Source organism: Strix aluco, chromosome 5, assembly GCF_031877795.1.
Source record: "Strix aluco isolate bStrAlu1 chromosome 5, bStrAlu1.hap1, whole genome shotgun sequence".
Taxonomy (NCBI): Eukaryota; Metazoa; Chordata; class Aves; order Strigiformes; family Strigidae; genus Strix; species Strix aluco.
In genome coordinates, this window is record NC_133935.1 from 72,741,959 (window position 1) to 72,757,922 (window position 15,964).

General features: G+C 37.3%; 1 protein-coding gene across 2 annotated transcripts in view; it reads right to left on the reverse strand.

The window, feature by feature from the left end:
* The window catches only part of SLC2A13 (solute carrier family 2 member 13), a 166,703-nt gene that overhangs the window by 119,058 nt on the left and 31,681 nt on the right, over positions 1 to 15,964 (reverse strand). For both annotated transcript variants that reach the window (XM_074827760.1, XM_074827762.1), the window contains exons 2-3: positions 15,483 to 15,642; positions 8,987 to 9,195 (exon numbers count right to left, since the gene is read on the reverse strand). In XM_074827760.1, coding sequence (XP_074683861.1) covers positions 8,987 to 9,195; positions 15,483 to 15,642 — 369 coding nt within the window. The remainder of the gene's footprint in view (positions 1 to 8,986; positions 9,196 to 15,482; positions 15,643 to 15,964) is intronic.

The following is a 15,964-nucleotide window of genomic DNA, read 5'->3' on the forward strand; positions in this document are numbered from 1 at the left end:
GCAGACAATAGCTTGGTGAACGTCTCCAGAAAAAACAAAGCTTGACTAGACTGCAGGAGCAGAATATGGCCTACATAAAATAAGTGCAAACACTGTTTAAAACTCTTCTTCCTCCTTAATGGTTTCTTCCTATTAACAAAGTAATTTAAATAAGGTTGTAAAAACACTATATTCACCTGACCACAGAGCCAAAGAAAAACCGCTGCTGAAGAATTATTAACATCTGATGGGTGGACTAAGTTCTGCCCTTGTGCAAAGCCTGTCACCCAGGAGGCAGCAGAGGACATATCAGCTCTGCAGTGATGCGGTTCTTACAACACTGCAAAGCAATATATTTATTTTTTTTTTAAAAAAAGCTTTTTTTAATTTTAATTATTATGCTGGAAAGGCTAAAATGGGCCTAACAGGTAAAGTTTGCTCAGCTACTTGTCTGTGGCATTTACATATAAATATTGTTATTAAAAACCTTAAATCCATTTTAGAGTTTCCACTCATCTTCACAAGGTCAGAGAGCAAAGAAGCTGCAAGATTATCTCCAAATTTTGCCACAGAACCTGCTCTAAGAGCTAAATAATGAATCAAATTACTAAGCTTAGTGAAGTGTTATAATTATTTCTCAGCCGTCTAAAAAATTTCCCCCCCTATGCCCATTAACATTTTCACACAACGCTGTATATTATGTCTGAATCCCTGCTGCATGTAAACAGGCAGATCAAGTGGGAGCATTCAGTTTAGAATTGTGATTCAGCACAGATGCTGGATCCAGTAGGGAAACGATGAAGAACGAGGCCTTTTTTTCTTTTCCCTTTTTCTTTTCCCTTTTTCTTTTTTAAATTAACTGAGCTCTTGACTACCAATAGCAGCTCTAGAACTACCATAATTTTATTACTTCTTAAGAACAATATACATCAACCTAAAAAGTAGATCCGTAATTTCAGATGAGAAACAAGTGTAATCATGTTCGGAAAAAAACAAAGGCCCAAAGAGCAAATTCTACTGTGGAGGCAGCATGTGCCCATCTCTCACACAAGACTATGCAGGAAATTCAAACTGTATTTCCCATTTCTAACACAACCAAGCTACAGCACTCCAGGCATCCCACCTCAAATCAAACCTGCTCTCCAGCACACTGACTCCAAGGCTCAGAGTCTTGGTTTGGTCCATTCAAACCAGAGAGGCAGGAGTCTGGAGAGCACGACAGCAGCGACAAATCCTCATGCTGCAATTTTTAAGAGATTATGGCACCACCATCACTGGCAAGGCTGGCCCACTGCCAGATACCTTAAGCCACCAGCTAAATGCTGTAGCTTTCCTTTAAGCAGATGTAGTCTGTCCTTTCATTCCTATCCCTGCATTAAAATCCTATGACTACCTTTTACCAACACAGAATTCTCTCTCTCAGGCCCACCTCACTGCCTCGGGCTCCCTTCCCAGTGTAACAAACACTGGGTGTTACGGGCAGTATACAGGTGTCTCCCATCACTTACTTTTTCTCCCATTTCTGTACTGAGTCAGGAACAAGTCTTATTACTGTTCAGAATAGATTTGCCTCCCAACAATGCAAGAACCATCTCCTTCAGGGTTTTGATGTTGTGTTTGTTTGGGTTTTTTTCTTACACCCCTCACCCCCCTTCTATTTCTAGTCTCTTCTGCTTGCTTCACTCCTTTATCATTACTCATGTTATGCACATCCATTTTTCTTTTTGTTGACCAAGAATATTCCTCTGAAGTCCTTCAAGTTCATTTCTGACAGGAATCTTCAGTCCAGCTTTCCTAAAATCTCACCACATGCCACACTACTCTTTTGTTTTTCCCCTGGACTAACAGGGAGGAAACTATTGTAAATGTATAGAGTTACAAATGCTGTTTAAAGTTTATGCTATTGTACAGCAGACTTTTAATAACAGGCCAAGTTATATAGCTAAGCACTACTTCAAGAAAATCCAAGGTATGTGTCTAGCTTACTGCTTTCTAGAACTGAACTGAGTTCCTAGAAGGCATGGAAATTGGGGTCAGAAGCTGATAGCTTCTAGAAACTGATCAAGCCCAGTGCAGCTGGATTAGTTTACTTAAATATAAAACAAGTGGTTTTCATGTTAAAGGAAAAAGATACTTCTCCATAAGTCTGAAGTACTGCAGCTAGCCCTAACAGATAATAAACATGAAACAGAGAGAATGATAACATCTGAACAACCAGACAAAAATGCCTAACTTTGGCTGTTTGTATTAAGAAAGAAAAATAAACTATTCTAGTTAAATTTGCAGGGGCATAGGGATTTGTTTGTTTAAGCACAAGTTAAATTCCTGTTCCCCTGGACATGACTGAAACAAAACACGCTATCCTTATTCAGAGCCTCCCTTTCAGTCAGTTTTTGCTTTAGAAGAACCACATTCTCTCATGAAAGAATGTCAATCACTAGTCTTATTCTTCCAATTTTTTTTTCCACTCTGAAATGTGTGTTTTCCCAAAACAGATACCTGTTCCTAAAGAAAGCATAGGGAGCAGCTGAATGTTCAGTGATGCATTAGTACTGGAGTGCAATCCAATACTGTGTCCAGACATGTAGTCCCACAAGCAACCTCAGATGAAGAGCAGCAGTTAATACTACCTGAATGTCAGCAAATTCAGCTTCAATCTGTGAATGTCATTTGGCTTAAAACAAAATCGTTACACCCAAATTTATTTTTGAACTGATAAGAGATTTATTTTCCAGACTTGTTTCTTGAATTTTCCGTGGGCTTCAGAAGCCGTGAACTAACACAAAGCTAATAACACTGTCAACAGAAAGCTAATTTTACTTCCAGAAATTTCATAGTGAATCTGAAGTGGGGAAAAGAAACAAGACTAAACCAAACCCTCCTGCCTCACAGTGCTTCCCTATACTAAAGTTTTGCTTTTTCCTGCCCTTTAGGACTACCATACACCAAATCTGTCTGGAGTTCAGGCAAAGAAAAATGTGTTCCAAAACATACATCTGAAGCAGTCTACCCAAAAGAATCCAATCTTCAGACAGGCAATTAACCACCATTTCTAGATAAATGTTCAACTTATGTCAGCACACTGAAAAACAAGGTGAAAGATTAAGGGATTGGTTTTGGTCATAAGCCACTGAAACAAGGCCAACCCCAAACACCCTGACAGGTAAACATGCTAACACCAGGATTCCTAAAGTATACCAACATGGTTAGGTGCTCAAACTGAAGGTATAAGCAGAGCTCTTAGATACCAGACACAAACTATCATTTTTTAAAATATAACAGTCATATAACAAGGCAGAAAAACAATAATGTTCTTTATACATTATATTTCTCAAAGGTCATATTTGCAAGAATAAGTCAGCCTTTTGAAAGACTTTAAGGATAAAAGGAGAATCAAAAATCTTCTAATCTCTCTTTATCAATTGTTTAATACAGTAACTCATACTTTCAATATTCCTTGCCAAGTTTTGTAGAAAGCTTTTTCTTGTTATCTGATTGTACAGTGAATTGAGCTAGTATAGTTTCTCAAGATCAAATGTCTCCATGTTCTATTTGCCTGCATTGCATGAATTTTAAATTATCCAGAGAAGTGCTTTTCTTTATGGGTTCAACCCAAAACAAATTCCAATGGAGACATACACTGGAAGAATTTTTGTTATTAAGGGAACAGACAAAGAAATAATTCTACACATCCAATGGTTAAAATACAAGAATAAAATGAAGACATTTCTTTCAAGTACCTCTTGCATTGGCCACAGTTCCCACAATATCCACAGGCAAAACCCACCCGGAACTAATCCTGGCATTTGGTATTGCCACAAGCAAGAATTTCAGGCTGACGTGACTGGCAACCGTATTGGATTTGGTGCTTTCTTCAACAAATCCTTAGCCCAACTTCTTTGTTTCCTTTTGCTCCAAAGACTTCAATCTAATTTCATGGTTACAGGTAGCAACAGCCACTTAATATCATAAAAGAGGAATTCACTTCAAGTAAGTATTTGAGTGCTGAGAAGTGGAATGATTGAGACTTCTGCACAGCACAGCCTTACCAGAGCATCACAGTATTACCAAGTTACATTAAATAAGATTCCAGCTGATGTCCAAATATAATAAGCATGCCTATATTTTTTCAACACCAGGCATGTCAGGCAACGTCTTAGGATATAAAGGACTTCCAGAAGTAAGAGGAGAACTATGATTAAGAATGACAACACTGCAAGGTTCCAGTATCTCCCTAGAAAGATAAATGTCAAATGGTTCCAGCCAAAGACATAGCCAGGAATACTAAAGTTAAAAATATTACTTAAGAAGAAAAGGTGCAAGAAATAGAAATATATTGGAACGAGGAAGGACTGAGGGTCCAGATCTCCTGCCTGATAATATCCTAAATGACAGTTAATTGGGTAAAGTTATAAGCTGAAACCTAATGGCAATGAAGTGACTGTACCTTTACGTAAAACATTTATCTCCAACAGGGAAATACAAAACCTAAAAAAGGAGACTGACTCACTGATCCAATAGGAAATTCAGAAGTAAAGTGAGTCAAGCCTACAGGATTGAAAGAGTGACATGGATACATTTTTCTTGGTCTCACAAAAAAAAAAAAAAAGGTAGACTATTACAAAAAATGTATTAGAAATAATGAGAACACAAGAAAATATCTGATCTAGAAGCAGTGCCCATTACATAACATTTTGGTGCAGACACAGAATGGTAGGTTAAACAGTATTACAGTGTAATGATCAATTTTCTAAATCACTCAGTGAATTTCACAGAAGCAGCATGGTTTCATGCACCACTGAGCCCCAGCAGTTTTACACTGCAAGAATTACTAAGCATAACATGTGCAAAAAAGACATCTTCATGATTAGAAGTTGACACATATTCATGGATAAGAACAGATAATATAATGCAGGTCCACAGGCATAGCAAATAAGGTCAAGGTTCTCAATACTAATTCACAGGTTAGAGAAATGTGGGATAAATAGGGCTGGGGGAGATTACACTGTTCTCCTAGTGTAATTATGATCCATGGTTACACATCCCTCATCTACACAAAAATAAATGTCTAGTCTTAATGCAAATGATGCTCATTTCGTCAAGATGGTAAGTTAGTACTATACTGATTACTACTGATTTCACATGAAATACCATGCATCCTGGCACATCACAGCTCAGTACTGCTACAAGAAGGGCATGGGGAAAAGCCATGCAGTTTGCAGATGCTTTCACCCAGAAAGGCAGTACAAACATGCTTTTCTATGATTTGCTTTGAACACTGGAGTGCTGTCAAACATACAGGAAAATAATGATCTATTTAGAATGTCTCCATTGGGTGCTAGACTACTTCTTTCCAGTCTGAAATGACCACTACACTGGCAGCTTGTATAACTTTTACAAAAGGTGAGCTAGATAGTTTTATTGTTATGCACATAACTGCTACATCAAATTCACTCCAAAGTGCTTGCTCTAGAATTAGCATTACAAATCCCACTAATTGACTTAGGAGCACAAGCTACTTCATCTATACCCTTGTATTAAGCCACTGTGCCAGTGCTTATCTGCATTGCTATGATTTGATTGCCTGTTTTTAACTAATGTGCAGCACAGAACCTCTGCCTTATCTGTACTAAAAACTACAATTCAACAGGAGCATGAGTCAGATATGTTTTGCTAGGAGGAGTTGCCCCAGAAGGCTCTCCCAGCAATGTCTTTGATCCTTTTCCCGGTTGCAAACCCCTTCGGACCATTCTCCCCCCTCAGGCTTCAGAGCCTGAGCCAAGCACTGGGGAATCTGCCAGATCCACAGCATATTTGAAGGGGAAGGCCACTTCGCACCTATAAACTACTGTTTCCACAACTCTTGGGAAGCTCTCTTTTTTCTAACATCTTCCTCATTGGTCCTTCTGCCCTTGATTTTCCTATTGTCAGCTCCCTTTTGCACTACAGCCCCACCATCTGAGAGGGGGATGACGTTAACAGATGATCAGCTGGACTTGACCAAGATTCAACTTGTCTTGTAATGTTACTGCAGAACGCAATGCCCTTCCCTTCGCTTCTCCAAATGCAAGGTTACAACACCAAAAGTCACACTGGGAGTAGAGAACAGAGCACGCAAAAGCAGTCTTCAAGACTGCCAGAAAAAATGTCATTTGCATAACCAGTCATGGGGAAAGTGTTTGTCAAAAATGTACATCCTTCTCCTGATACCAATCTGAAAATGCTAAAATATAAGCTGCTAAGCAGTATCAGCAGCAGTGATTTGGCTGAAGGTACTGGAAAGGATAAAGAAATGTGAATCACTCACTTAACAGGTATCCCACATTGGTACAAAGGACTTCTGAAACAGAAGTTTGTTGCTTAAGGCATTTTCAAGACAGAAACTGCTTAATGACCATGTGGATAATGCAATGAACTTCTCTGGTTTTATGACAAACAAAAAAACCAAGTTTTAAGAAAGTAGTTTAAGCAACACAGATGAAGTTCCCATGTGATTCATTATTTTTGTGACAAGAATAATTGATAAAACAGTTACAAAAGGCATTACAATTTTTAGTGTGGGACTGGAGAATATGTTACAGTTACATTCTGTTACTCCCTTGCAGAGGAGTCAAACACAGGCTTGTTTTCACTTTGAAAATGATGCCCCAAGAAACTGGCAAAGATGCTCATGTATCAATTAATGAACAAGAACATCTGTTCTTTTTCAAGAAAGGAAAAGACAGGAAAGGAAAAGGCTCTTTTACCTAAAAGTAAGCCGGATGATTTTCCATCTAAAAAGTTATCTTTCCTTGAATGCCATGTACACACACTGGCAGTTTAGGGCCATTAAAGCTTTCTGTAAAACTGTAATGATGCCCACCATGTCTGATATGAATTACTACCATAATTTGTCATTGCTATTAACTAGTGTTTTAAAACATTGTCTGCCACAAATAGGAGAAATGAATATAAAAATTACTACAGCAATATAACAAAAAAAAAAAAAAAAAACCAACAAAACAACCAAAATACACATAGCAAAAATGAAGAAGTCTTTGCAGAAGCACACATTTAAGTCATCAATATCTGAACATCTGGCAATGAAGCCATGAACAGTAAGTTGCTCTTGCACTACGCATGCCAAATTCAACACTGAGGATCCAGACAACTCAAGAAATGAAAGTAATTACAATTTAACACCACTTGTAAATACCACCTGTAAGTCACAGGAATGTAACAAAAATAATGTATGTCTTGATGCTGACACACAAGATAACTTTTTATAACAATGAAGACTTTGGGTTAAATGGGATGAAGTGCAATTATAACCAAGTTATAATCAAAAATGAGAGTGACCATAACTATCTAATGCTTATTTGCTAAGCATTTATAACAAGCAGGACAGCATATACTGTAACTACCCTCATTTTTTAAATGCCCTTTGGTGACAACTCTGAAGCCGTGGATTACCTGAGAGGAAAACACTGTCTGTAACCGAGCTTTCTCCTAGGAATATGCTTGACCCAACTAAACTGCAGGAACACAGTAAGTTTTTGAGGGAGTGTGGAGGGGGCGAAACCAAGAGACCTGCACATTTCAGAAAGCCAACAAACTCATAATTAGTGTGCCAGTGCAAGTTACAAATGTATAGAGGACTGATTTAACAACTGAGCTGGAGTCAGTCCTACTGCAGTCTTACAACACCACATTTAGTTTACAAATAGTGAAACGCCAGCATGAGGAAAGATTTAAGAGAGAGAAACAAGGTCATGCCCTATAGCCCAGTGACTGCAAATAAGGGACTGGACACATCAAACACCTACTGCTTTTATTTCTACAAAGCATAAACACTTTAATATTAAACATTAAGTGGCTTTCCACAGAAATGAATCGCCCAATCCCTAATTAGGACCAAGAACCTTGGCACAGGACTCTTAAACCCAAGCTGTTCTACAAATATCGACTTCAGCTTTTTACCGAATCAGATTCAATGAACTTCATCTCCCACCCCTCAACCCTGCAAAGAACTGGAAAAAAGTATCCAAAGCCTCAAAAACATATTGAGAAAAAAAAATCCAGCCCAGCTTCACACCAGTGATTAATGTTTTCAAAATCCCTTCACTAGTATATGTCAAATAACTTTTTCCAGATACTTATTTATTGTAAGGCTCAAACACAAAGTTAATGAGGCAATAAGATTAGATATTGTAACATGTTGAATCTCAATTTACACGGAGGTAAAATAACTTGCATTTTTCTTTCCACCAGGTCTGAAAAGTTACAGTATTTTCCTATCACTGTAAGATGAGTCTTACTTAAAAGCCTTGAGACTCCCAGGTTAACATTTTCAGCACAAAGCAAAGGAAAAATATGTAGCAGACAAAGTCAATGGAATGGTAATCTTGCTTTATAAGTACACATGTAAGTACATACATAAAAGTTTTGAGCAATTATAGCATAAGGATACAAAAGATTATAAAAAAGATTTGATTTAGATGCCTTATTCTCTTGGGGGCAGACCAAGAGGACTTTCAGAAGCTGCCTTTACTGAAAAAGAATCTCACATTACATGCCTAGTTTTGTAAATCTTTCCAAATGCTGCTTGTCTAGAATATGGTCAGCCAGAATATGGCCTCTGGATAATTCAGGCACGTAAAATGCCTTCTGACCTCCATAGTGTCTGTTTGGCCTATTCCACCGATGAAAGAAACTAAACTTTATTTTACTTATTTCCACTCTTCAACATGTGCATTCTTAAAGTGAGTAATTTTTTGAGTACAATTCTCACATAAGTGTAGACAGTATAAACCTAGAATCTTACACAACTTTATTTCTTCCTCACTTAAGAAGGATCATAGAAACATCTGTTCATTTTTGAAGCTACCAGTATATGAAATATTTCAAACAGTAGCAGCAAGACAAGAAAAAGCAAAACATCAAGTTCCCACCAGCTACAATTTCAACATTTCTTCCAATTTTTATCTCCTCATTGATAGGCAGAGAGGCCAACAAGCATTCATCATACCTGCTCCAACTTCCTTTTCTTCTTCTTCAATGTTGTTTTTGATACTGTCATACTCCTCATCAATTGCCTGGTTGCCACGCATTTGAGACAGAATTCTTCGTGCTCTCTGAGTTTGGCCTTTCTGAATGAGCCAGCGGGGACTTTCAGGAAGAAACAAGAATCCAAGAAACTGTATTACTGCTGGAACAGCCGACAGGCCCAGCATGTACCTGGAAATAAATAAAAATAAAAAGATATAAATAAATATCTAATATTTGCCTACAAAAACATGCTATGAGCAGTTACAGCTACTCAAGCTGTAATTTACTAATCAAACCCTCCTCCCCTCATATTCTTTATCACTGGAAATTAAGCAGGCAAGAATCATATTCTGCAATTATTTTAGAAAACAGGACCCTTGCTTTCAATTCCAGGAAATCTCAAGGACATGTTGACTATTCTGCCACCACAGACCTTACAGCCATTGGTCCCGAGGATGCTAAATCAGACTAAAAACCCTGAAACATTCTGGTATTTGGGAAACTGATAATCCCTTCAGTAAAGATAAAAGAATGAACAGAAAGAGAAAACAAAGGCACAGAGAACAAATCGGTACTGTGGATGGCAAAAATGAGACTGAAATCCTGATGATTGTTTTACATACATTAAAAAAAAAAAAAACAAACACACACAAAACCAGCCAATGAAAAATGCTTAATTTGGTCAGTAATATTTATACACAGACACACGTGACCAAGGAATATACCTCTTGTATAAGGAGATGCCTGCTTTACTTTTCAAGATTTCTGACTATAAGCAGAAACATTTAAAAAAGTTCATTTCACCAGCACAGCAATTTACACTGGATCTTTGAAGAGTCTGCTCTTAAATCTTCAGCCAGCTGCAATGTTAGGTTTTAAATTAAAACTGCACTTTAGATGCCTGGTGGGGGCTACTATATAAAGCAGTAAAACTAGTTCTCTACTCAACAGAGAATTACCACTGGCCAGAGAGTTATGCTTCCAGGGATGAGCACTGTCACCTGTGACAACACCCACAGATACCACGATTCACGCCAGCAAAAGTGGAGGAAAGGACTGTGGAAGACAAGCACACCACCAACTGTCATGGGTGGTTCTGGTCTATACACTTCACATCTTTACATTCCTTCAACAAAACACTAAGAATAACAACAACAATTGCAGAACAATGTATAATTTTGTCCTGCTTTTTAAATCTGACCTTTTCCCGTTTGCGCTTCAGTGATATTTTTTTCCACTTCCATTAAAGACTTTAAACAGGGCTGGTGTCACCTGTACTTACTGCAGCTATCACAGGTTTCACATCAGTGGCTATAATGATTAAAACAACTCCAGAAACTAGCCCCCAGACTGAATACTGAGGTAGTCTGTACTCATAAACAGGTTCACACCTTGACATCAATCAGGAGATTAAGGAGATTTCCTAATCTCTCCTCTAGCTCCTCTCTTCATACTCCAGGACACATGCTTTCACACAGATGATTCAGCAGTCTCTCAACCTAGATGTTTTTATAAAGCATGCTATGAAATGAGATTGTTAATAGAGTAGGAAAGAAAACACAACCATAAACAGAAACGTTGTTTCAGGGCAACGAACCAAATGTATTTGTAAAGTCCAAATCCATTTTGGATGAAAATGGAAGATGACTTTCTTAGAGGCATTTGTAGATTTAACAAGAAAAACATGAGCAATACAACAGGGCAGAAAACTTGAGAATGGGGAAAAGAACACCCAAAAGGTAACACAAAGAGGATGACCATCCCAGGACGATAAGCGTTCAGGCCAGTCTTCCTATCCCCAAGCTAAGCCCTCAAGTTCTTCCTAAAACCTAAATAGCAAAAATTTCCAAAGGTCATACAAGTAAATCTTGCTCTAGAAAGAAATCTGTGAGCAAGTCTCTTATTCTCTAACACTTTTAAGAATGCTATAGCTCATCATTAGTTAAAAAAAGGCAGAAGAAAGAAAATAAATTCAAAACACAAAGCTTGTGAAAGGATTATTAGTGGAGTAGTCTTCATATCTAATATATCTAACAAGTATTCCTCATTCACTAATGTTCTCATTCATTAATGTCCTCATTTCTTCCTATGCTCTTCCCTCTCCACAAACATTTTGGCAGCTGTATACAGAATCACCTATACACATACACCATTGAAGCTCAACAAATTGTAAATTCAATATCTGCATTAGAGTGGTATTTAGGAAGCATAAGAACATAAGAGATTAAAACCACAATCGCTGTATTCTGTCAAACTGCAAGCAAAAGGATCTTTTAATGCATCTAAATAAAACTGTTAGTCCTTTACAATCATATTACTTAATTTCTGTTCCTCCAAAGCCCCTCAGTCCTTTAAATGTAGCAGAGCCTTCAGAACTAAGCAGTTGGGTACCTGCAATCATCTTAGGAGGCAAGATCAACGAAGGCTCCTGAAAGTTCGATCCAGCCCGTTAAAGCTACCAGACAGACTCTATTGTATTGTTTATCACAGGCAAGAGAAAAAAGAAGTGTACAGAAAGTGCTTGCTCACTGAAGTTAGTTTCCAATCAACATGTTTCTGGTCAAAGTTGAGTACAAGGAGCGGGACAGAAGGAAAATTTTCAGTTAAGAGCATACATTCATTGCAAGTTCAAGAGTTGTTGCAATTTTCACATGAAGCAATTTTGATAGAACCAATTTAGAGTAAAAGCATGCAATTTTAGACATTTCATTCAGTGAGCAAGCTTTCAGAAATCTAATATAGTTCTTTCCTATACAGAATACAAGACTTTCCATTTGGAGCCAGATGTCTAGCAGACCTGAAAAAATCCAGCATGAAATCTAATAAGTCTGCTGTAATATTTCTCCTTCTCAGACATACTGCTGCAATACTATTAAGATGGCATTAGCAGAGTTTATAAAGCTAATCTGACAGAAGAGTCGGGTTAAATATTTGTTTTCTTTGTTTTATTTTTAATTTAATATCTAGCATTTCCAAGAACAAGCAGAGTCAAGAAGAAGTTCCAATACTTAGCCATTTAGTCACTAAGAGCTACAATAATTTCTGTAATTTTCCTTCTTATACATGATGACTCAGGAGTGAACATCTGTGATTTCTCCCCATGCGTTTGCTGGCCACTCTTTCCAGGTGACAGACCATCTGTAGTCTTCCCTGCTCAGTCTTAAGTCGCAGTAAACTAGCTGAGGACAGACAAGTACACAATCCCCAACTAACAGCTCCAGCATCACAGCTGAGAATCCTTGGATACCTCATCACTAGCATAGCCTCAGTTTCTGCCCAATGCACTGTCAACAGTTTCACTTCACTCCGCTCAATCCAGCGGAACAGTACTTGGCGTGTACATAAAACACAGTGTTATTGCCTTAGCAAAAGTTATCCACCATGAGCCAGCACGCTGCAAGAAACAATTACTCCTCACTATTCAACACACCATGCTGAATCTGGAAGACTGGGACCACCAACACAAGAAAGCTACAAACCAGGAATAGCAATGGATCACTAAAAGAGTCACGCAACTGGAATGTATGACATTGTGGACATTACAAAAAAAAATTTTTCACAAGAAGAGTGGTTAGACAGAGCAATAGGCTGCCCAGGGAGGTGGTGGAGTCACCATCCCTGGATGTCTTTAAGGGTCATTTAGATGAGATGCTGGGGGATATGGCGTAGGGGAGAACTTTGTAGAGTAGGGCTGATGGTTGGACTCGATGATCCCAAGGGTCTTTTCCAACCTGAATGATTCTATGATTCTATGACATAAAAGAAGAGGCTGAAAGAACTGGGTTTGTGCTGCCCAGAAAAGAGATGATTAAGAGAAGATCTAACTGCATCTTTCACAACTGAAAAGGAGCTCAGAGAAGATGGAGACAGACTCTCCTCAGATGTATACTGTGAAAGGACAAGTCAATAATGACAAGTTGCAACAAGGAAAACTCAGATCAAAGATGAGGGAAAGCAATTCTTCACAGTAAGAGTGATCGAACATCTGAACAAGTTGTCTCAAGAAATGGAAATGTCCATCATTGAGATTTTTAAAAGTCATCATCTCACACAGCTCTGATCAAACACCCAACCTCCCAGTCTTACACAAACCACAGGTTCTAGGTTTTTCTTTTAATTTTTTCAGTTCAGATAGGTTAAAAGGCCTGAATTACCAGAGTAGTTTATTTTTTGTTCGAAACAGAAGAATAAGTTATACCAATGCAGAAGTTCTCAGAACAGTTGTACGGCATTTCAGTGGGTGGAGGCCTCATTTCTATTTAAGGTATATTGGCATATCAAAACATCAGTGTTTTACAAAAAGATGAAATCTACATATTGTCTTCCACCAAATCTTCCACTTTAGCTAAATATATTTATAAAAATTAACATACCAAAAGATGGTTACTTATGTGTGTGTAAAAAAATTGGAATGATATTTTTCACTTTAATAATTATTTACATAACAAATGTACTTGTCAATCCTGTGTCACTGCTTGATTTGGAAACTGATACATCCTATATACCACTATGCCAGCTCTTTGACTGACCTTTTCCAAAGAAGACTAGAAGTCTGCTTTTGAGCTGAAAAAATTCAAGCTTAGTTTACCTGAACAATTAAATAAAAAACACAGTTCCAATAAGATCAATACTTGTCAGATACTGTTAGCTTATATTTTTCTTCCAATAGGCTAGTATTTACTGAAACACATAGATTACAAACACATCCTTACCTCCTATGTGTCAGAAAAAACACAGATTTACATCCACAAAAGCTTCCCCCAGATGAATCCCTAACCACTGAAGTAAACTGAACTCGAAAAATCTGCCTAAACATAAAGTGCACAATGCCTCTAACAGTAACAGTGACTCAGAGCTTCATTTCTAAATAAATGTCTTTACTTGTCCATTCCTCCCACCCAGCCCATGCATAGGGAGCCATTACATTAGCAAATTATTTAGGCTAAAAGTTAATTTTAAGTAATAAAGCAACTACTCAATAATTGGCATCGGGGATCAAACACTTTAGTTTGTATTTCACTTAGAAATGCATTACTGCATGCCATTAACTTTTCTCAAAATTGAGCATATTTCTTTAACTGCAAAAAGAGAGCAGAAATCCTATAAAACCAGGTTTTTCTTTCAGTGAAGGCTGTTTCTCAGTTCTCCGTAAGTGGACATAGAGTCTGCCAGAGAATGCAGCTGCATTATAATGAAACATCAGAAGTTTCATGTAAAAATGCAAGATGCTGTTTTCATTTGAGCTAAAGTAACCAATGCATTTTCAGAAAGCACAAAGCAGAGCTACAACTTAAAAATTAAATTAAAATTAAACAAAATCAGCATGAAGTGACTTTTCAAAATGACCTCTTTTTACAAAAGAGGCAAAGGAAACAATCACATGGACAAAAATTAAAAACCTCAAACTTCTTGAATCTTCAGACATAGACAAATTAAACCGTAGAATCATTAATAAAATATTAACTTTCTGGTTTTCATTCATATTTCTTTACATACTATAAAAAGATCAGCTACCAAGTTTTTTAGTGGACCAAGTCCTAAATTAATTGTTCCTATCTTAAACCTCAAACATCAGTGCACCTAGAAATCCCTATTCAGCTCCATTAGAAGCCAGAGAACGTAATAATATTTATGTTGCAAATTTTTGGGGGTGGGAGAAGGAACCTTTAAATTAGGATTTTCAAATAGCAAAATGATTCCAGGCTGTAGCAACAGGAGTCAAAGGCCCTACAACAAAACACCTTTCCCAAGAGTGTTTCAAGAGAAAAGCACACATAATTAAGCACAAGTTTCCAGAAGTTGGGACGTACAGTGTAAGTTATTCCTCCTACACATTTCTGTTAATTATTTTTTCAAGTCAGAACTGCAAGTAAAATACTGAGCCACTGAAATTTCTCATATGTCTCTCAAATGACACACCACTATAAAGACAGCTGCAGTCCAGAAACACTTAGTGATGTCTACAGGAAGAACATAATATCCAGAAAGTAAAGATATTCATATTCTTCTATAACCTAAACTTTTAACTATAAAGTTATGCTACAATATTCTTCAATTCTGATTGGATTACTACTGCTCAGATTAAGAACATTCAAAATATACCTCTATTCTGTGCATACAGCATCACGCTCACTGGAAATTTGCTTTTTGAAAAATCAGCACGTAATTATTCTAAATGCAAAAGGCAAGCTACTATCATAAACATCATGACAATCATTCAAGCTTGTTGATGCATATTTACTGCTCATCCATTTTAAAGTTTAGTAAAGTCAAAAAACCTAAACATACTGTGAATATTCAACCTAAGTGAAAGCAGTGTGGATATCATTTAGCAAGAGTTAATTATTAAAGTTCCATTTCAGTATATAGCTTTACCACTTTATATGTAAACTCCATTTTACCAACAAGAATTAAAATAGCCGTCAACCAAATCACAACCACGCCAGTTTTACTTTTAGCAAGGAAGACTCACAAACCTCCATCCATCCTTCGCGAGGTAGCTGAAGATTCCATCAACAACACTTGCAAAAAACTGCCCTCCAGTGATGAACAGAGTGTTAATGGTGACTAATCTGCCTCTTAGGTGCGGTGGAGCAACTTCTGCGATGTACACTGGCACAGTCATAGATGCTACACCTACAAGAATAAATTCAATTACAGTTATAAAATAGAAAGAGATACTACATCCCTTTTTCATCATAAAATATTATACCATTTAAATGGAACAAGCTGGAAGAATCTGATTTTCAGGTTCTGAAAGATGAAAAGAAAGAAAATACACCTAATGAACTCTAAAAGCGTATCGAGCAAATGCGCACACACACTGGTTGCTAGCAACCGTATTGCAAGTTCAAGGTTTGATGTAATGATACAAGGAATAATTCACTTCAATTCACACTGCATGTAAACTAAGACTAAATACAAAGCATAAACCTATTTATAGTTTTGAAACAAAAAG